Source organism: Acomys russatus, chromosome 5 (assembly GCF_903995435.1).
Source record: "Acomys russatus chromosome 5, mAcoRus1.1, whole genome shotgun sequence".
NCBI classification, from domain to species: Eukaryota; Metazoa; Chordata; class Mammalia; order Rodentia; family Muridae; genus Acomys; species Acomys russatus.
This window is the reverse complement of record NC_067141.1, coordinates 49,367,774-49,388,337: the sequence shown is the minus strand read 5'-3', so window position 1 is coordinate 49,388,337 and position 20,564 is coordinate 49,367,774. Positions and strand designations below refer to the sequence as shown.

Sequence of the window (20,564 nt, the reverse complement as noted above, 5' to 3'; positions counted from 1 at the left end):
TGACGTGTGAGCTAGCATATCTCTGCAAAACTGATTCCAACATAAAGGCTCAGTAAAAGCTTATCAAGTCATCACACTCTAATGTGTATCTGTAAACACACAAACACAAATACACACACACACACACACACACCTATTCTTTTAACCTTCAAAGTCTATGAAATACTACAAATTATAAATGATTTATCTTCCAAGCCCAAACATAAGTTAAAAATAATGGGCTTGTAAATTTTGATTTAATGTTTTATGACTAGAACAAAATATACATTTTTTCCTAGGGTCACTCTTTTGATCTGTGTGTCATCTGAACTTTGTACTATACACTTAATGCTGTGTATAGAAAAGATGGAAAGAAAGAGGCAGCTAATAAACAACGGAGAGCCATGAGTGCCAAAGGTCTAGTCAGGGCACAGGAGTCATGCCACATCACTGGGAGACTGTCTAAGGTACAACAGAGAAGTCTCTGCCTCTTCCTAGAAAGGTTTTCCAATCTCTCTTTAAATGAAAGCTAACTGCTTTACTTCTTTTTTCCCTCCAAAAATCAGCCTCCAGCCTAGACTAGTTTTGTCTAACCAGTGAGACTAAAGGACTTGCCCCAGCAGATTTGATCTTTTCCAAATACGTCTTCCATACATGATAAAACTAGGGGGAGGTGAACAAGTCACTTATAAGCAAAACACCTTTAAAATCCACTACTGACTTCTCAAATATAACATATTATTTCTAAATAGTTAGAGCCAGGTTAAGTATAAAATCAGTATTCTTAGAATACTAGATAAAAAGAGCTTGTAGCAGCCAGTGTTTACACTGTACAGAACACTGAACATAAGGAACACAGCCACAAACTAAAAGACTTTTGTTTTTTTAATTTCACACTGTATTTCAGTACTTTCTAAATTTGCAATTAAGAAAACTAAATTAAAAACATAACTGAAAAAGGTATCGTCTATGCTGCTGGCTTTGCCTCTAAAGAGTGTGTATGCGTTAGGTTTAGCTAGAGACATATAAATAACAAAATATGGAAATAAAGTTGTATAAAACATGGATTGAACAAGCAACCAGACAAACAGACAGACAGAAAGACAGTGCAGTATTCTAGATTGTGAACAGAAAGCACAGGGGAATCAGCTGACACTCACAAGATGAATCTAAATTACACAGTAAGCACACAAAATAGAAACCACATCAATAAACCAGCTTTAATGGCTTAGCAGGAGAGGGAAAGTGGCAAGGGGACCGAGACACTGCCCTGTTTCTCCAGGGAGTCCTCGTGACTGAGAAGCTTAGAACGCAGGTTTCTGCACTATATAGACAAAGCCCAGAGACCACTGTCACTCTGCATTCAATTGCCAGGCTCCAGTGTTAGCAACATGAGCAAGGCAACTCTAAGTTAAAGGGCAAATTCTAAGTTTTAGTACAAGGTCAATAGTAAATTAGTTCAACATTGAGTAATTACATTTAAGAGTACACTGGACTTTCGCTTTAATGCAGACTGTTTAAGGCTGTGTCAGCCAGCACTCCCTTGTGTGACGCTGGGTGACTCTATTAACTGGCTGAGCTTCAGCTTCCTCATGTACAGAGCCGCGCGGGCTACATGGCCTCTGAGGTTCTTCGAGCTTTAACCATTCTATGAAACTTCAAACTAAGATTCTATTATAATTTAAATGTCTTGGGAGCACAAATGTGATTTTTTTTTTTTACTTATATTTTTATTAGTTTTTAAGTGCTCATTTCTCATTAGGGTCTATGAGGGCTCCAAAGCAGAATAAAGGCATTTATACCTTATTTTTTTGTGAACTACTTGCTTACCCTTATGGTAAATAAATTAATCATTTAACAAGTATTTTATCAAAACTATTTTATCTTTATTTAAAACTAAAAGAACAGAAATGAATAAAGAAATGAAAAGACCTAGGTAAACCCACTTAAAATACTCATCTTTGAAAGTGAGCACAGTTAGCTATCAGATGACAGAGACCCCTGCTGCTGCCTAAAGTCAGTGTTAAGTGCTTGTTTAGTGGAATGCTTCACAGACAGCTAAGAATCACGGAAGTTTTGAGCTGGAAGGAAATTCAGTTTTGTTATTGCCTGATGGATTTTTTTAGTTCCAGACCTACCTTCTTGGATCCTCTGCTCTACTTGGGTCTCTGGTAACACAGACCTGGCTAGGCAGAACTGGCATTGATTCTAGGTCAGTGTAGAATGAATAGTTCAAAGTATGGGGAAATGAAAATAGCAGAGAAATGGCTATAGGAGAGAAGGGAGCAGTGGAAAATTTTAGTCAAGGAAGTAGCGGATCCAGTTTTATATTTTAAAAAAATGTTACTAATTATAAAATGGTATGTACATTGTTTGATTTCTTAAGTTTATTAATGTCTGTTAAATACATTTTCTTTTAGTGCATACCACAAGTCAATGTAGGAGCTACTCTTCCTTTAATCCTTCACAGAATGACCATTTTTCTGTCTTTCACTATCTTCACTAGAAATCAACTGAAAATAACATGAGAGAAAACATAAACTAGTAAGAAATGAGCAGAGAGAAGGCAACTAACTGTGGAAATAGAAACTGATTAAAAATAGCTAGTGTGGTAGTGTGTACATGTATGGTCCCAGCATTTGGGAGGCTGAGACAAGTGAATTCTAGATCACCTACACAGCAAGACTCTATGTCAAAAGGAAAGAAAAAAGAACTGATGAAAAGAAAGCAATCCAAGAGCAGGCTCTGAAACACTTTGGTACTAAAAGGAGAAAGAAAATATTTAGAACTTTGAAACTATGCATACAAATTTCCTTCAAGAAATTTCAATTTACTCACTAAACCAAATTAATCTTAACTGACATCAGAATTCAGAATTAAACCATTTCACATGTCAATCTGTCAAAGTTGCTAAAAGAACCTACTAATTTAAATGTGGTATCAGGATGAATCCATAATTTGGAAAAACATTAAATAAAAATAAAATTATGAGCGATAAATTCAGAAGTTTGCAATCTGGCTCCACTGTTAAGTGGTTACCCATTGAAACTATACAGCCAGGTGTACTAGGTCCTAAGCAAAGCACTTTTCATGCAATGGATATACTGTAGGCTATGCAAATCCACTGAGCTAGATTAAGCAAAACAGAGGCTCAAAGTAAAATAAAATTATGTTCACTGAGGGAAAAATAAACTTCTAGTTCTTGATACTATTAATGGTAAGGATATACTCTGTATCAAACGGAAAGAAAAAAGGCAAGGGGAAAAAAAATTTTAAAGTACTAAGAGAGATACCAGTGAGTAAGTCACTAGCAGTCAGTGAATTGACCACTTACTTGTACAACATGCCAATGCCGATGCCCAAGTAAAGTGCTTAACCCCGGAGACTCTAGACCTCCATCTGCAAATGGGCTCCCCTCACGCCTGGGCATATGCTCAGCATGTGCTGAAGAACACTTCGGATTCTGGGTTTGTGAGGCTTCTCCACAGTTCAAGTATAAGCGATCTTCCCCCTGAAGCAACACCTGCTCTTGATTACTCTAGATGGAGAAAGAAGGGCAAAGGGAAAACAAATAAAAACCCTCAGCATTAGGTAGGGACAACTAAGGAACATGCTCTTCTCATTTTATTACTGAATGTGTACATGTAACAGTATTGATTTTTTTCACATGACAAAATCTACATACTGATCTATTTCATTTAGAGAAAAGTCAATATTTAGTGATTTTTAGTGCAAATAAGGTTTTCCCACAGTGTGCTTTGTCAATGCCAAGGTTTACAAATGTTTTACTAGCACCCCTAAATGGTTACACTATGAGAACTATACTTGGAAAACTACATGTAAGTAAGTACACATTGCTACCAGTTGACTGTGCAAGTTTCTATGGATATTCAGACAAATGCAACAACTTCCACTTTTAGTTAATTATGCCCTGACTTTTCATTAGAAGACCAGTGTTCTCATGGGGAGAAGACTCTCATATTCAAATCAGACACAGTGGGATCCTAGTCTTCACATTTAGTCCAAAGTAAAGTCAATGGAGCTTTATATATTTGTTTTTGTGTAAGTGTGTGGTGCACATGTATGTGTGCATGTGTACGTGGTGATCCAAGGTTGATGTCAGGTCTCCTCCTCAGTAGCTCTCTCTGCCTGTGGTCCCCTGCTGAACCTGAGGACTGTTACTCTGGCTAGGCAGACTAGCTATCTTGGTCTGGGGTCCTCATCCCTCCCTTTCCTGCTGGAATTAAAGATGGCTGCCGTGTACACCTGGCTTCTATGGCGTTCACATGGGCTCTGAGGATTCAAAATCCGGTTCTCATCTATCCACTCACTCAGCCATCCCCTCAGCTGCAGAGCACAAACGGTGCTTCAAGTTACCTGGAATAGGGAAGGGAAGGAAATATACTCTCTTCTTATTTTCTGAGAAATCCTGAATTTTCAAATGTAGTATAGAGTTCTGAGATCTAGGTTATTTTCACATTACTTTTCAATGTATTATACATTTTAAATAACTTGTTATACCACGTATTGTTTAAAAAGCCATTTTTAACATAGCTACCAAGATCTAGACTCATAGCATATAATTGTGCCATGTTAAAATACATGCTTATTGCAATCCTCCTGCCTCACCTTCCCACGTACTGGGAATACAGTGTGTGCCATCATGCCTGGCCTCAGAGTGCGCTCTCGTGCGCTTGCACTTGCTTCTCTCTCTCTCGCTTCTCTCTCTCTCTCTCTCTCTCTCTCTCTCTCTCTCTCTCTCTCTCTCTCTCCATGCTCGTATACATATGAGGAAGTCAAGTGAAAGTCTTCCTCAGTCGCTGTCCATCTTGTACTTTAAGATAAGGCACAGCACTGAGCCTGGAGCCTGCTGGCTTCCCAGGCACACACTATCATGCCCAAACCTTCACCATGGTGCTGGGATTAAACTTAGGCCTCATGCTTGTGAAGCAAACAATTTACCTGGTAAGCCATCCTCCAACCACTCATCCTTCAGCCACCCACCCTCCAACCACCTAGAACTTCCTCCAACCACCTAGAACACCCTCCAACCACCCATCCTCCAACCACCTAGAACTTTTTTTTAATCCTGTGGAGTAACATTTCTAAGTAGTGTCTAAATGGAACACACTTTGGAAAAATCTTACCCAAAGAAAGACTAACTTATTTAAGATGTCATACATGTAAATAAATATGGCTTCTTTCAAATGGCTTTTAGCATTATTTTTTGTAAAAGAATAAAACACTAAAAAAATAATAGTCTAAAACATGCTCAGAAATAAGACTTTGGTATAAATTTTATAGAAACACATGAATCACAGAAAATACACAAAGAAAGTACAGAAAGCAATTTTAGAAATATATTCAAATACGTGGGACATAAATCCCACAGTTTTAATTACTTACCATACAAGGGTTTACAGTGAGTACACTCTTGATAAACTGAAACAGGAAGATGCTGGGCTGTTTAACTGTACTCTGGAGGTTGTCCTCAGTCTCCGTGTGCTGGGGGCCAGACCCGCTGACAGCCCATAGGTGATAGCCTTCTGCACCCCAGCTCTTCAGAGAGGGAAAAGTCAAAGCAACAAGAAGCTCTTTTTATTTCTTTCACAACCTCACTTAAATATTGAAAACAGTCAACATATGAAATAACCAATAGCACAATTATTGTCTTCTGAATGCTGGAGCAATCATGACAAATAACAGAGACAAGAATCACATCCAGGGTCAAAAGATGGCTCAGCAGGTCAAGCACGTGACATCGAAGTATGAAAGCCCGAGCTGGATCGCCAGGCTCCACGGAACAGAGGGAGGAGAGAACCAACTCTACAAAACAGAAGCAAGGATTCTTGCCATCTACCACGTCCTAACTGTCTCCAGAGGAAACCACCAGCATTCCTCTACTTAAAATAGCGAAACACTACATAACGTTCTCAGCTTCAATTCTAGGATTCCAATCCTAAACCTTCTGTAACATCTTAACGTAATTTACCTGCTTTTCAAGTACAAATAAATTTCTTGGAGAGGACAACTCTGATTATGACTAGAAGCTCAGTGAACACCAGCTATAGTAGCTGTGGCGCTGTACAGCCAAGAGCACAGGATTGGTGGCCATGACACTAGAGTTTTCATTCCAGCTTGACTGTTTGTTACACGGTCTTGGCCAAGGTATCTGGTTTCCCCAGACAGAGGTTTCTTCAGTTGTAAAATGCGCAATGAAAATATTTAAATACAATTCTCTAAGACCAATCAGTATTGACATTCTGTAACTAGATTCCACCATAGTATGTTTGAAATTATTAATTTCTAATATGTAAGCCAAGAAAATGATGGGTAAGGTTCATAGACTGCTGTACATTGTTTGAAGCTAAGTAACTGGTGTGTGTGTGTGTGTGTGTGTGTGTGTGTACGAGGCACTGGCTAGTAGTTACAGAAATGTTACTATACTAAAAACGTATATTTGTGTGCATATAGGAGGTATGTGATGGTATGTAGGTGTCCAGTCATGTGTGTGCATGTGTGTATGTAAGCCACAAGATATCATTCCTCAGTGTGTGCGTGTGTGTATGTAAGCCACAAGATATCATTCCTCAGTGTGTGTGTGTGTGTGTGTGTGTGTGTGTGTGTGTGTAAGCCACAGTATGTCATTCCTCAGAAGCCATCTACCTTAATTTTTGAGACAAGGTCACTGTAAAGGCAAAGGCAAGAGGACTGTTAGGTCAAGGCTAGCCTGGTCTATATCATTTGAGGCCAGCCTTGGTTACATAGCAAGAAACCCCATCTTAAACGCACAAATAAATAAACTTCACCAACAATGAACTATACAGGAAAAAAAACTGCAGAGACAAAATTGCTTTCTGATTTTACGAGATCGATATGAAGTCAAGGAAAGAAGGCCTGTGCTCCACCAGCTACCCTTGCTCTTAAAGAGAAAGTACTTACCATAGAGTTTATCTTAAGGGGATCCTTTTTGGTACCATCAGACCTGTAACTGAAACAGAACAGAAACTTGACTGTGTTCCAGTTACATATAAACACATAGCACTTAGCTTCAGCTTAAAAAAAAAAAAGAAGAAGAAGAAGAAGAAAATCAAACTGACCTTATTTTTTTTAGAACAAAAATACATAATAGTATGTAAAACTGAACCGCCCATGCGTTATCACATAATTCTATTCTGAAGGAGCAGTCACTTTCACTTTGGGTTTTGCTTTTCATAGTACTATTTTTGAGACAGAGTCTTGCTATGTAGCCCAGGCTGGCCTCAAACTCATAGAGACCTCCCTAGTTTTGCATACCAAATGCTGGGATTAAAGGTGCATACTACAAGTCTAGTGGTCAGCCTTAAATCGTAACACAAGGACATGTTCACAACCAGGCTCAGAGAAAGAAGTGTTTTGGATCAGTAAGCACATTTTTATTAAATCAGCTTTCAGTTTGGGGAGGGTCAATGTTTAAAGAATCAATATATTCTCAACAAATTAAACCTGAGCTTTACAAACTGTCTTGGTATAAGAGTTAAATAAGAATGGATGGAACTAGAGGTCATATTAAGCGAAAAATACCAAACTCAGACAAACAATCCCATTTCCATTTTTATGCAAAATCTACATTGGGACATGACAGTGAGGGGGACTATGAGGGGAGAATGATGGTCCTGGAAAAAAGGAGAGATGAGGAAATGAGAGGGTATTGGTGGCTGAGGAATGATAGATAAAACACTGCATGTTTTCTATCATGTGTGCAGTCTAGATTTAAATACAAACACACATATGACGGGGGGCTACTTGGTGAGAAGGAGGTAAAATATGGGCAAAGTGCATTGATGCGCACATAATGTAACCATAAGCTCTAATGTATACTACTGTTTTGAATCCTATTAAAATATGTAACAGTAAAATGGGTTTTTTTTTTTTTTAATTAAAAAAAGGTAGTTCTATGGTCTGCATTTCTGAATATATGAGCTGCCAGGGAAACAATGCATTATTTATTTAAAGATCCTCTTTCTTTTTTTCCACTCACGCAAAGTCTCCTCCAAGTGTACAAATCAGCTGGGCTCCAAACACACTCCACAGAGACAGACCTCCACATTCCCAGGTTACTATTATAGCACTATTGTCAGGAGACCATCTAATCAATTTAACAGCTCCTGTTTTGTTCCAAATGTCTGTGAAAAGATAGTGAGAAGGGTAAAAAGGTTACTCAAAAATACCTAGTTTTTTTTTTTTTTTTTTTTTTTTTTTTTTTTTTTTTTTTAACAAGCTTTATGTTCAAATCTGAACAAGCAGAACAGCACAGACTACTTGAATTTTACCTAGGATGAATTCTGTCCATGGAGGGTACCGAAAATAAGGCCAGTGTTAGCCTTGGCCTGATCTAACCTGAACACCTCAAAGCACAGGTGAATTGTGGGAAGTGAAGGCTGGCTTTGCCGTGATTAGCTTGAATACCAACCAGTGTGTAATCTTCAAAGTCTTTTGTTTTGTATGAAGCCGCTTCTGTAAAATGGAGGTAAGGCTGCAGCCAACACTTCCCAGAATGAGCATGATAAGAATGAGTGTTGGGAGCAACTATCTGTTTCTTTAGTGTGTCAGATGACAGTGCACATGATTCTGTTTCTTTAATAGTGTGTCAGATGACAGTGCACATGATTCTGTTTCTTTAGTGTGTCAGATGCTAGTGCACATGATTCTGTTTCTTTAGTGTGTCAGATGCTAGTGTACATGATTCTGTTTCTTTAGTGTGTCAGATGACAGTGCACATGATTCTGTTTCTTTAGTGTGTCAGATGACAGTGCACGTGATTCTGTTTCTTTAGTGTGTCAGATGACAGTGTACATGATTCTGTTTCTTTAGTGTGTCAGATGATTGTGCACATGATTCTGTTTCTTTAGTGTGTCAGATGATAGTGCACATGATTCTGTTTCTTTAGTGTGTTAGATGATGGTGCACATGATTCTGTTTCTTTAATAGTGTGTCAGATGATGGTGCATATGATTCTGTGTCTTTAGTGTGTCAGATGATGGTGCACATGATTCTGTTTCTTTAATAGTGTGTCAGATGATGGTGCACATGATTCTGTTTCTTTAGTGTGTCAGATGATGGTGCACATGATTCTGTGTCTTTAGTGTGTCAGATGATGGTGCACATGATTCTGTTTCTTTAGTGTGTCAGATGATGGTGCACATGATTCTGTGTCTTTAGTGTGTCAGATGATGGTGCACATGATTCTGTTTCTTTAGTGTGTCAGATGATGGTGCACATGATTCTGTTTCTTTAGTGTGTCAGATGCTAGTGCACATGATTCTGTTTCTTTAATAGTGTGTCAGATGATGGTGCACATGATTCTGTTTCTTTAGTGTGTCAGATGATGGTGCACATGATTCTGTTTCTTTAGTGTGTCAGATGCTAGTGTACATGATTCTGTTTCTTTAGTGTGTCAGATGACAGTGCACATGATTCTGTTTCTTTAGTGTGTCAGATGCTAGTGCACATGATTCTGTGTCTTTAGTGTGTCAGATGATAGTGTACATGATTCTGTTTCTTTAGTGTGTCAGATGATGGTGCACATGATTCTGTTTCTTTAGTGTGTTAGATGATTGTGCACATGATTCTGTTTCTTTAGTGTGTCAGATGCTAGTGCACATGATTCTGTTTCTTTAGTGTGTCAGATGATGGTGCAAATGATTCTGTTTCTTTAGTGTGTCAGATGACGGTGCACATGACTCTTCACCCTGAAACAACTACGATGATGAATGTCGCAGAGCACTGGAACACAGTACTTTCCCTCTCAATTCATCTGTCAAACCCTGAGAATCTTCGTCATGACTGGAGACTCGCACAGCATGTGAAGGGTCAGGAGGTAAAGCTCAGAGCTTGCCCACACCAGGGAATTTAGTAAGGATCCCTGGTAATGCTGAGATTATAAAGGCTGCATCCATGATACAAAGGAGAGTAAGAGATAAATTGCCATGTAGATGGGGGTGGGAGTTTTTCTTGTTTCATCCATTATATAGGACAGAAACTAAAGTCCCACAACAGTCCCAGTCACACATAAACTCAGTCTTTACCATGATTTGTAATTTGTGTAATTAATGTAGTTGAAAGAAAAATAAACACTTGTACAGAGAATGCAATGCAAAGGGTTCAGAGCAGTGTAGTAACCCAAGTGATCTCTGAAAAAAATACACAACAATCCAAATCCTGAAGCATCCACAAACTTAACTGTCACGAATGCTAAAATACATAAGCAAACAAATCCTAAGAAGTCAAAGCAGAGGCAAAGTCAAAGTCTTTGGGTGCTAAGATTAATGGAGACAGGATATAAAATTACGACTGTTTTTATAGCTAAAGAAACAGAAGGGCTGGTGGGACACTTTGGTGGGAAAACTACTTGTCATGTCAAGTGCAAGGATCTGAGATTGGGTCTTAGAACCTGTGGTGAGGGACAGACCAATTCTCAAGTTGTTCTCTGCCTTTGACAAGCTTGCTGTGGCATGTGCCTTTCCTCCCTCCTCAATAACAAATGAAATAAGAGAAGGAAGCTAGGAGATGGCTCGGATTATAAAGTGCTCAGTTTGTAAGCATTAAGACCTAATTGTGGCTGGCGTGGTGGCTCACGCCTTTAATTCCAGCACTCTGTGAGTTTGAGGCCACCCTGGTCTACAAAGTGAATCCAGGACAGGCTGTCTCAAAAAACAGAAAACAACAAACAAACAAAGACCTAAATTTGGCCCACAGAACCAACATAAATGCTAGGTATGGTGCCACATGCCGCCTCAGTAGTGGGGAGGCAGACAGGAAGATCTCTGGGATTTGCTGGCCTGCAGTCCAGCTAACCTGGGCAAGCTCCAGGTTCCTCCAGAAATTTTGTCTCAAAAACTCAGAAAGTGACCAAGGAAGACATAATGTCAACCTTTAGCCTTACACACACACACATAACATACAAATGAGAGGACTATGATGAGGAAGAGCAGAGGGTATTAAGAAATAAAAACACAGTAACTAACTGTAAAACTCAATGGTGAACTAAGCAGAACAGTAGCGTAACTGAAGAGAAAATTAATCATTTAAAGACAGACAGCAAAAATACAAGAAACAAATAAATAAATTGTAAAAATCAGTCTAGAGAAATTTAAAAAATTTGAAGCCATGATAAAAGAAATGTAGAAAAATGCAGCAAGTATCTAATTAGAGCTCCAGAAAACAAGACTATGAGAAAGCCAATACTCAGAGATAATGACTGAGAATTTTCCAGAATAGCTGATAGAGGTGAATTTTCACACTCTGCAAATTTCACTTTGAAGCAGTACTAAAAAATAACAAAAGCCATGAATGGCAAACAGTCTATCAACTGAGCAACATCCTCAAAAGGAAATTCAATTTAAAACCAGAAATGTGAGCAGTAATTTCTAATCTAGTAAGTGTACCTATTTCAATAGCAAAAAAAAAAAAAAAAAAAAAAAAAAAAAAAAAAAAAGTTTAAAAATAAGGTAAAATATCACTTTTTAGATACTCATTAAGTAGATTAGACTCAGTAACTTAGCAAACAAAACTGTTGGCATAGCCTGCATTAAAATCAGAGGTGGACAGAGGCAAACCAACAAAGCACGATGGGACTCGGCAGGTCTTAATACGCCACAGTGCTGAGACCCTGCTGGAGAGAGAAGCCAATACCAAGGCTACCCTTTTCCCTTGCCCACTTCTGCGAAAAAGCTTAGGAAAAAAAATCACTATGGCCAGTTAGATAGAAGTAGAAAGTTGGAGTAGAAAAAGATAATTCTGGGGACCTTCTGCTTTCCCGCCTTAAAGACAAAAGTCAGGACATGCCTTGTTTGCTTTCTTCTTGAGGCAAATGCAAAATGAAGCTTGGATCTCAGAGGCTATTTTATGATCATGAGGTAAAGGTTAAATAAAGGTCAATAGGAGCTTGGCCTCTGGATTTCTTGCTCTTTCAGAAAGTAGATTGTATAGTCATAGTATTTTTTTCTTTTAGTCTTAGTAAAAAGTATTTCTACTGACACTAAGTGTAGATTTAATCCTGTGACTAGCACAGATTCAGTCAGGGTTCATCAAGAATGTCCAGTTTTGCCTATTACTATGATGTATCCAGCATTTAGAACACTGTCTAACATGTGGTTGATATTCTGCATTTGAGAGAATAAACTAAGATCAGGTAAGATTACAGAAAGGCTTAGACAAGAAAAACAGGCTAAAACTAAACCAAGCGAGGATCAGAACGAGATGATGGGATAACAGGATAGTTCAGGTGCCTCTTTAATTACACAGAAATTTTTGGGTCAGGTTCTTATCATATGTGTCTTAACAGTATTTAATTAGAGCATGAATTGCTTAATTTAAAGTGAGCTTTGTAAGCACAGCATTACCAGCACAGTAGCTCTTCCCCAAAATCTGTGGTTTCAATTTTCACACTTAATTACCCAAGATTAACCATGGCCTGAAAGTATAAATGAAAAAATTCAAGAAGTGAAAATTTCAAAATTCAATTAGACAAACTGTCTCAGTACAGCAGAGCCTGTGTTCAAGTAACCCTTGTTTTTCTTAATAGTCACAAAGCACAAGGGTAATGCTAGCAGTTCAGACACATAAAAGAGAACATGAAAAGTTGTTATAACTAAAAAGGTGAAGAAGGGTTTTTAAAAAAGAAAATTGCGTGCTGAATTTGGGAGGCTGAGGCAGGATGAATACTACTACCCCAAGGCCAGCCTGGGCTTCACAGTGAATTTCAGATAGCCTGGGCTAATGTGGTGTGACGAAAGGGAAGCTTGTACTGGTTTTGCTGTCATACCTCAAACATCTAGACTCTAGTATGTGATAAAGACATTATTAAAACAGAAAAGGCATTAAACCTGTGTGCTTAAGATAGGAGCAGAAAATACAGACTGACATGTCACCCTAGGAAATACTAAGCCGACATGAAGTTCTTAGCATGCTCCCCTCCCCAAAACAGCTGTCATTCTTAGTTTTTGGATGGTGGCATAGAGTTGAAAATAGGTTTGCACTGAAAAACTGGGGTGTGTGTGTGTGTGTGTGTGTGTGTGTGTGTGTGTGTGTACACATATGTATTATAGATAGACATACAGACAGACAGGTGATAGAGGGAGGGGGATGCTAATCTGCCAATGGAGGAGAGGCTACCAAGATTCTTATATAACAATTTGAGCTAAGAGAAAGTGTCATCACCTATAAAAAGGCTTCCCTTTGAGTCTTCTGAAACAAGATATGAAATATAATCATAGATTATAACTCTAGTACTGTGACACCTGAGGGTTTAAGTTTGGTATAGTAGACATAGCCAAGAACCTACATACTTCCCCAAAAAGAGGTGTTTGAGAGAAAGGCCCCATGTTAGTTACAACTGTTCTATCTCACCATCACTTATTTAACAGTGTTGTTTGTGGAATGCATTGATAGTCCAGTAAATGCATGCACTGTGTGATGATCAGATAAAGTGAGATTTGACTGCTCTGTCAGCCTGACTGGATCACACATCTCTGGGTATACATGAGGGTGTTTCCGAAAAGACCTCCTTGAGGAGACTGGGCAGCACCATTCCACCACAGGAGCCCTGGACTGAATACAAATTAGAAAGCATGGGGCTGGAGAGATGGCTCAGAGGTTAAGGGCACTGACTGCTCTTCCAGAGGTCCTGAGTTCAATTTCCAGCAACCACATGGTGGCTCACAACCATCTGTAATGTGATCTGATGCCCTCTTCTGGCCTGCAGGGATACAAGCAGACTGTATACATAATAGTAAAAAAAAAAACCCCACACACTTTAAAAAAAAATTAGAAAGCAAGCTGAGCACCAGAATTCATCTCTCTCTACTTCCTGACAACAGACACGACATAACCAGCTGTCCTGTGTTTCTGTTACCATCCTTAAACTGTAGGCCAAAGCAAACATGCCCTTTCCTTTTTCAAAAACATTTTACATGTATGGGTGTTTTGCCTGAATGTATGTCTACGGACTACTTTCATGTCTGGTGCCTGCAGAAGTCAAAAGAGAGCACCTTCTCCTAGAACGGGAACTAGAGATGGTTGTGAGCTGCCATGTGTGTGCTAGGAATCACACTTCGGGCCTCTAGAGGAACAGCAGCGCTCTTACTGTGAAGCCATCTCCAACCTCGCAGCCCTCCGTTCCTAAGTTGCTTTGGTAAGGTATTTGTCACAGCAGTGAGGAGAGTAACTGACATGCAGGGCACCTTTCTTATGTTGAATTTGTAAGTAAACGTTCCCACAGGCCTTTCTGTGCCCGGGACAAGCAACAGGCAGCGCTTTTCACGATCACTGATGGTTTCAGCCATCCACTGCAGGGGTGGCAGTGCTGGAATTTAACCTCACAGGTCAAGAGAGACATTACAAATACTCACCAGGATACTGCTTTGCTGTAAGCTCTAACTTATGAGACAGCAGCATGGCTCCAGTAGTGTTATCTATTGTATAAACTTGCACAGAACCACTGTGAAAATAAACAACACTTTTAGTGAAAAATGACAAAAATAAATAGAAAAGGCATTATCATGGGAATCGATGTTCCAGCAAAAGGTATACAGAGTAGAAGACCATCTTGTAAATAATTAGTCACCTCATCAGCGTGAGCAAGTGCACAGGCCACTTCCTTTCTAGATATTCTAGAGACTTCTAACATTTTCCAGGAAGTGCAGACATTGTCCACTACACTACTGTAGATAATTGCAAAGCAACGGAACTAAGCTGAGCACAGCAGCACAAGGGAGAAAAGGCTGGTCTACTCATACAACAGCCTGTGTACAGCACCAAACAAAGGGCTGATTTAGCAGTGCACAGCCCAGGCAGCAAACACATGTGCGTGTTTCACACACAGACACCCTCCTCTTCAACTTGCTTCAGAAGAAAAACATGGAGAGCACAGGAAAAATATACTAATGCCCACACATTTTAAAATTCTAAATAAAATATGAACAACTCAAAGCCATGAACATAAAATGTTTTCCTTCTTTTCTGCACTCTAGACTGGTCTAGACTTCATTATGTAGCCCAGACTACAATAATAATAATCAACAGCCTCTAATTCACGATCCTCTTCCCTCTGCCTCATGAGTACTAGAATTATAAACATGTGTCACAATGTTTGGGTTTCAATTTTATTTAAAAATTCTCCATTATATGAACTATAGCAAAAAACTGACTTGATATGTGAGCTTTAAGGATATTCATAATTAAATAAATTACCCATGTAAAGCCCATGGCACACAAACATGAGAACTTGAGTTCAATCCCCAGAACCTAGGTGAAAAGGCAGCTCCAATGGTGGGAGGTGGAGGGGCCGAGGCCTGCGCTGGCTGGCAGGCCACGCCTACCTAGTGAGCTCCATGCCCGTGACAGGGACTGCTTCAAAAGGAGGAGGATGCCCTCCCTCAAATGCCTGTCTTAAAGGATTAAAAATAAAGGTCCTAAATCTTAACTTATTTATTCCTTTTTATTCCTATCTCATCTTTCTACAGTTGAAACATCTCACTTTTGCAAATAAAATGTTTAGCCTCTGAAATCTGTTCTTTACTTTTGTTTCAAAATAATAAAACACCTTTATATCTTATATTAAGATGACTGATAATTACGACAGGCATAATCAAGTCCCTGAGTGTGTTAAGATATGTTTCCCCCCCACAGACAGGCTTTCTCTGTGTAGCCCCGGCTCTGTAGACTAGGCTGTCCTCGAACTCATAGAGAACCACCTGCTCTGCCTCCTGAGTGCTGGGATCAACAGTGCTTGCCCCCACCCACTACCTGGCAGGGTAAGGAAGGCTAGGTTTAACTTAGCGCCGAAGCCTCGCCAATCACCTTGCACAGCCAAACGCCACCAGCCGGTACTTGTTGTTTGCTGCCACACAGGTCCCGTCAGTGACATCGTGGGGCCAAACTCCATGAAGTTGCTACAACAGGAAAAAGTTAAGACTTAAAGAATGTTCCCCTAAACTTGTAGCTCAATAACACTCATTCAATAAAGAGTCAGTTTCACAAGATGTCGTTTGTCTTCATCTGCATAACAAATCTCTCACAAAGACTACCATCTACTGTTTTCCCTCCAGAAGCATGAAGTTGTAAAGACAAAGAAAAAGGAAGGCACTAGCAATTTTTAGAAGTTGAGAAAGACACAAATGGTAAAGAATGCTTAAAAGTAGCTCACTTTGCACTGTTAGGCACGCAGAAGGCTGGGGATTTGGTGTCTCTAAGAGAATGGCAGAGCTGGCTCACATGTACTTAAGAAGCACATTATAGCCCATGTGAGCAGCTGACAGAGACCCAACTTCCACTCCAATAGAAAATTGAACATTTTTCCTTTGGGCAAAACAGTGAACATCAAAGAAAAGTCCAGGTGTAAACTAGTTTTTAACTCTTCCAAAATTCAAGCATCAGAGTGCCGGGGTAATCAGGTATTCATATCATCTGGAAAGGACTACAGGGCTCTTTTGTAAAGAACACTGGAGACAAACAAGGGAGAAGGAGAAAGGAGTAAAATAAGAGAAGAGGGGAAAGGAAGGAACTGAAGGATGGGGAGGCCCCCCCATATCTTAGTCAGCAAACTAAAAAGTCATATAACAAAATCAACCAAACAGAGAATACTAATTTTAATTTGGATCTCTCAACAACAGCAAATTTCAAATATTTACGATCTAAAAAAAACAGTTATTAAAGGATATACAGTTAAAAGAAGAAAGAGAAGAAAAGTCGACTCCTTGGGATGACGATGATGATGACGACGATGGCATCTTTTTATTTATTTATTTTTTAAATTTAATTTAATTTAATTTTATTAATTTATTGTTACATCTCAATGGTTAGCCCATCCCTTGTATCCTCCCATTCTTCCCTTCCTCACATTTCCCCCTTATTCCCCTCCCCTATGACTGTTCCTGAGGGGGATTACCTCCCCCTGTGTATGCTCATAGGGTATCAAGTCTCTTCCTGGTAACCTGCTGTCCTTCCTCTGAGTGCCACCAGGTTCCCCCCCTCCAGGGGACATGGTCAAATGTGAGGAACCAGAGTACGTGGAGAATGTTCTGACCATTGGCTAGATCTGAGTAAGGGTTTAAAGTTTACCGCTTGTATTGTCCTTGGCTGGTACCTTAGTTTGAGCGGGACCCCTGGGCCCAAATCTGCCTATTGTAATGTTCTACTTGTAGGTTTCTAGGACCCTCTGGATCCTTCTACTTTGCTATTCTCCCACGCTTTTCTCATCTAGGGTCCCAATAGGATGTCCTCCCCTCTGTCACAGTTTCCTGGTAAGTGAAGGCTTTTGTGGGACATGCCCCTTGGGCTAGTATGCAGATATAAGTGAGTATATACCATTTGAGTCTTTCTGCTTCTGGGTTAACTCACTCATTATGATCATTTCTAGCTCAATCCATTTATCCACAAATTTCGGGAATTACTTTTTTGTTGTTGTTGTTTTGTTTTGTTTTAATTTTTTAAATTAATTTATTCTTGTTACATCTCAATGTTTATCCCATCCCTTGTATCCTCCCATTTTTCCCTCCCTCCCATTTTCCCATATTCCTTGTTTTTAATAGCTGAGTAGTATTTCATAGTGTATATGTACCACAGTTTCTTTATCCATTCTTCTACTGATGGACACTTGGGCTGTTTCCATGTTCTGGCTATTATGAACATGGTTGAGCAAATTTTCTTGTTGTGTGCTGGAGCATCTTCTGGGTATATTCCAAGGAGTGGAATAGCTGGGTCTTGAGGAAACCCTATTCCTATTTTTCTGAGATAGCACCAGATAGATTTCCAAAGTGGCTGTACTAGTTTGCATTCCCACCAGCAATGAAGGAGTGTTCCTCTCTCCCCACATCCTCGCCAGCATGTGGTGTCGCTTGAATTTTTGATCTTAGCCATTCTGATGGGTATAAGATGGAATCTCAGAGTTGTTTTGATTTGCATTTCTCTGATGACTAAGGAGGTTGAGCATTTCTTTAAGTGTTTCTCAGCCATTTGATATTCCTCTGTTGAGAATTCTCTGTTTAGTTCCAAGCCCCATTTCTCAATTGAGTTATTTGGTTTGGTGGTGTTTAATTTCTTAAGTTCTTTATATATTTTGGATATTAGACCTCTGTCAGATGTAGGGTTGGTGAAGATCTTTTCCCAGCCTGTAGGCTGTCACTTTGTTCTCTTGAAGCTTCTCAGCCTCATGAGATCCCATTTATTAATGGTTGACATTAAGGCCTGGGCCGTTGGTGTTCTGTTCAGGAAGTTGTCTCCTGTGCCAATATGTTCCAGGCTCTTCCCCACTTTTTCCTCTAAGTGACTTAGTGTCTCTGGTTTTATGTTGAGGTCTTTAATCCACTTGGATTTGAGTTTTGTGCAAGGTGACAAATATGGGTCCAGTTGCATTTTTTTACACATAGACCTCCAGTTAGACCAGCACCATTTGTTGAAGATGCTATCCTTTTTCCATTGAATAGATTTGGTTTCTTTGTCAAAAATCAAGTGACCATATGTGTGTGGATTCATATCTGGGTCTTCGATTCGATTCCACTGATCAACCAGCCTGTTGCTGTGCCAGTACCATGCTGTTTCAATTACTATTGCTTTATAGTACAGTTTGAGATCAGGTATGGAGATTCCTCTGGAGTACCTTTTATTGTACAAGATTGTTTTAGCTATTCTGGGTTTTTTGTCTTTCCATATGAAGTTCAGAATTGAACTTTCAATGTCTTTAAAAAATTGTGTAGATATTTTGATAGGGATTGCATTGAATATGTAGATTGCTTTTGGTAGGATGGCCATTTTTATTATGTTAATTCTCCCAATCCATGAGCAAGGAAGATCATTCCATCTTCTCAGGTCATCTTCAATCTCTTTCTTCAGAGTTTTGAAATTTTTTTCCAACAAGTCCTTCACTTGCTTAGTTAGAGTAACTCCTAAATATTTTATATTGCTTGTGGCTAATGTGCAGGGTGTGGTTTTCCTAATTTCTTCCTCTGCAAGCTTGTCATTTGTGTATAGGAAGGCTACAGACGTTTTTGAGTTAATTTTGTATCCAGCCAATTTGCTGAAGGTGTTTATCAGCTTTAGGAGTTCTCTGGTGGAATTTTGAGGGTCACTTATGTACACTATCATATCATCTGCAAATAGGGATAATTTGACTTCCTCCTTTCCCATTTGGATACCCTTGATCTCCTTTTGTTGTCTTATTGCTCTGGCTAGAACTTTGAGTACTATATTGAAGAGATATGGAGAGAGTGGGCAGCCTTGCCTTGTTCCCGATTTTAGAGGAATTTCCTTGAGTATCTCACCATTTACTTTGATTTTGGCTATTGGCTTGCTGTATATAGCCTTTATTATGTTGAGAAAGGTGCCTTGTATCCCCGATCTCTCTAAAACTTTAAACATGAATGGGTGTTGGATTTTATCAAATGCTTTCTCTGCATCTAAAGAGATGATCATGTGGTTTTTCTCTTCAGTTTGTTTATATGGTGGATTACATTGATGGATTTCCGTATATTAAACCATCCCTGCATGCCTGGAATGAAGCCTATCTGGTCATTGGGAAAGATATCTTTGATGTGTTCTTGTATTCGTTTTGCAAGTATTTTATTTAGTATTTTTGCATCGATGTTCATAAGAGAAATTGGTCTGAAATTCTCTTTCTTTGTTGAGTCTTTGTGAGGTTTAGGTATCAATGTGACTATGGCCTCATAGAATGAATTTGGTAATGTTCCATCATTTCTATCTTTTGGAGTAGCTTGAAGAGTATCGGTATTAGCTCGCCCTCGAAGGTCTGGTAGAATTCTGCACTGAAGCCATCTGGCCCTGGGCTTTTTTCGGTTGGGAGACTATCAATGATTGCTTCTATTTCTGTATGGGAAATGGGACTATTTAGCTTGTTTATCTGTTCTTCACTCAACTTTGGCAAGTGAAATTGATCAAGAAAATCGTCCATTTCCCTTAGATTTTCAAATTTTGTGGCGCATATGCCTTCAAAGTAGGATCTTATGATTCTTTGTATTTCTTCAGTGTCTGTTGTTATGTCTCCCTTTTCATTTCTGATTTTGTTGATTTCAATACTGTCTCTCTGCCTTTTAGTTAGTTTGGCTAATGGTCTGTCTCCCTTGTTGATTTTCTCAAAGAACCAGCTCTTGGTTTTGTTGATTCTTTGGACTGTTTTCTTAGTTTCTAATTTGTTAATTTCAGCCCTGAGTTTGATTATTTCCAGACGTCTACTCCTTTTGGGTGTTTCTGCTTCTTTTTTTTCTAGGACTTCCAGTTTTGTCGTTAAGATGCTTATGTGCGATGTTTCCAATTTCTTTTTAAAGGCACTTAGTGCTATGAATTTTCCTCTTACCACTGCTTTCAATGTATCCCACAAATTTGGGGATGTCGTTCTTTCATTTTCATTGAATTTCAGAAACTCCTTGATTTGTTTATTTCTTCCCTGACCCAGGTGTCATTTAGCAGAGAGTTGTTTAGTTTCCACGTACATGTAGGCTTTTTGTTATTTCTGTTGTTGTTGAATTGCAGCCTAAGAGCATGGTGATCTGACAGGATACAAGGTATTATTTCAATCCTCTTGTATCTATTGA

At 39.2% G+C, this 20,564-nt stretch overlaps 1 protein-coding gene across 1 annotated transcript in view; it reads right to left on the bottom strand.

Moving 5' to 3' along the window:
* Ric1 (RIC1 homolog, RAB6A GEF complex partner 1) overlaps window positions 1–20,564 on the bottom strand; it is a 90,995-nt gene that overhangs the window by 21,082 nt on the left and 49,349 nt on the right. Inside the window, exons 7-12 of the mRNA XM_051146317.1 lie at window positions 15,820–15,911; window positions 14,370–14,458; window positions 8,000–8,144; window positions 6,922–6,970; window positions 5,386–5,538; window positions 3,314–3,517 (exon numbers count right to left, since the gene is read on the bottom strand). Coding sequence (XP_051002274.1) covers window positions 3,314–3,517; window positions 5,386–5,538; window positions 6,922–6,970; window positions 8,000–8,144; window positions 14,370–14,458; window positions 15,820–15,911 — 732 coding nt within the window. The remainder of the gene's footprint in view (window positions 1–3,313; window positions 3,518–5,385; window positions 5,539–6,921; window positions 6,971–7,999; window positions 8,145–14,369; window positions 14,459–15,819; window positions 15,912–20,564) is intronic.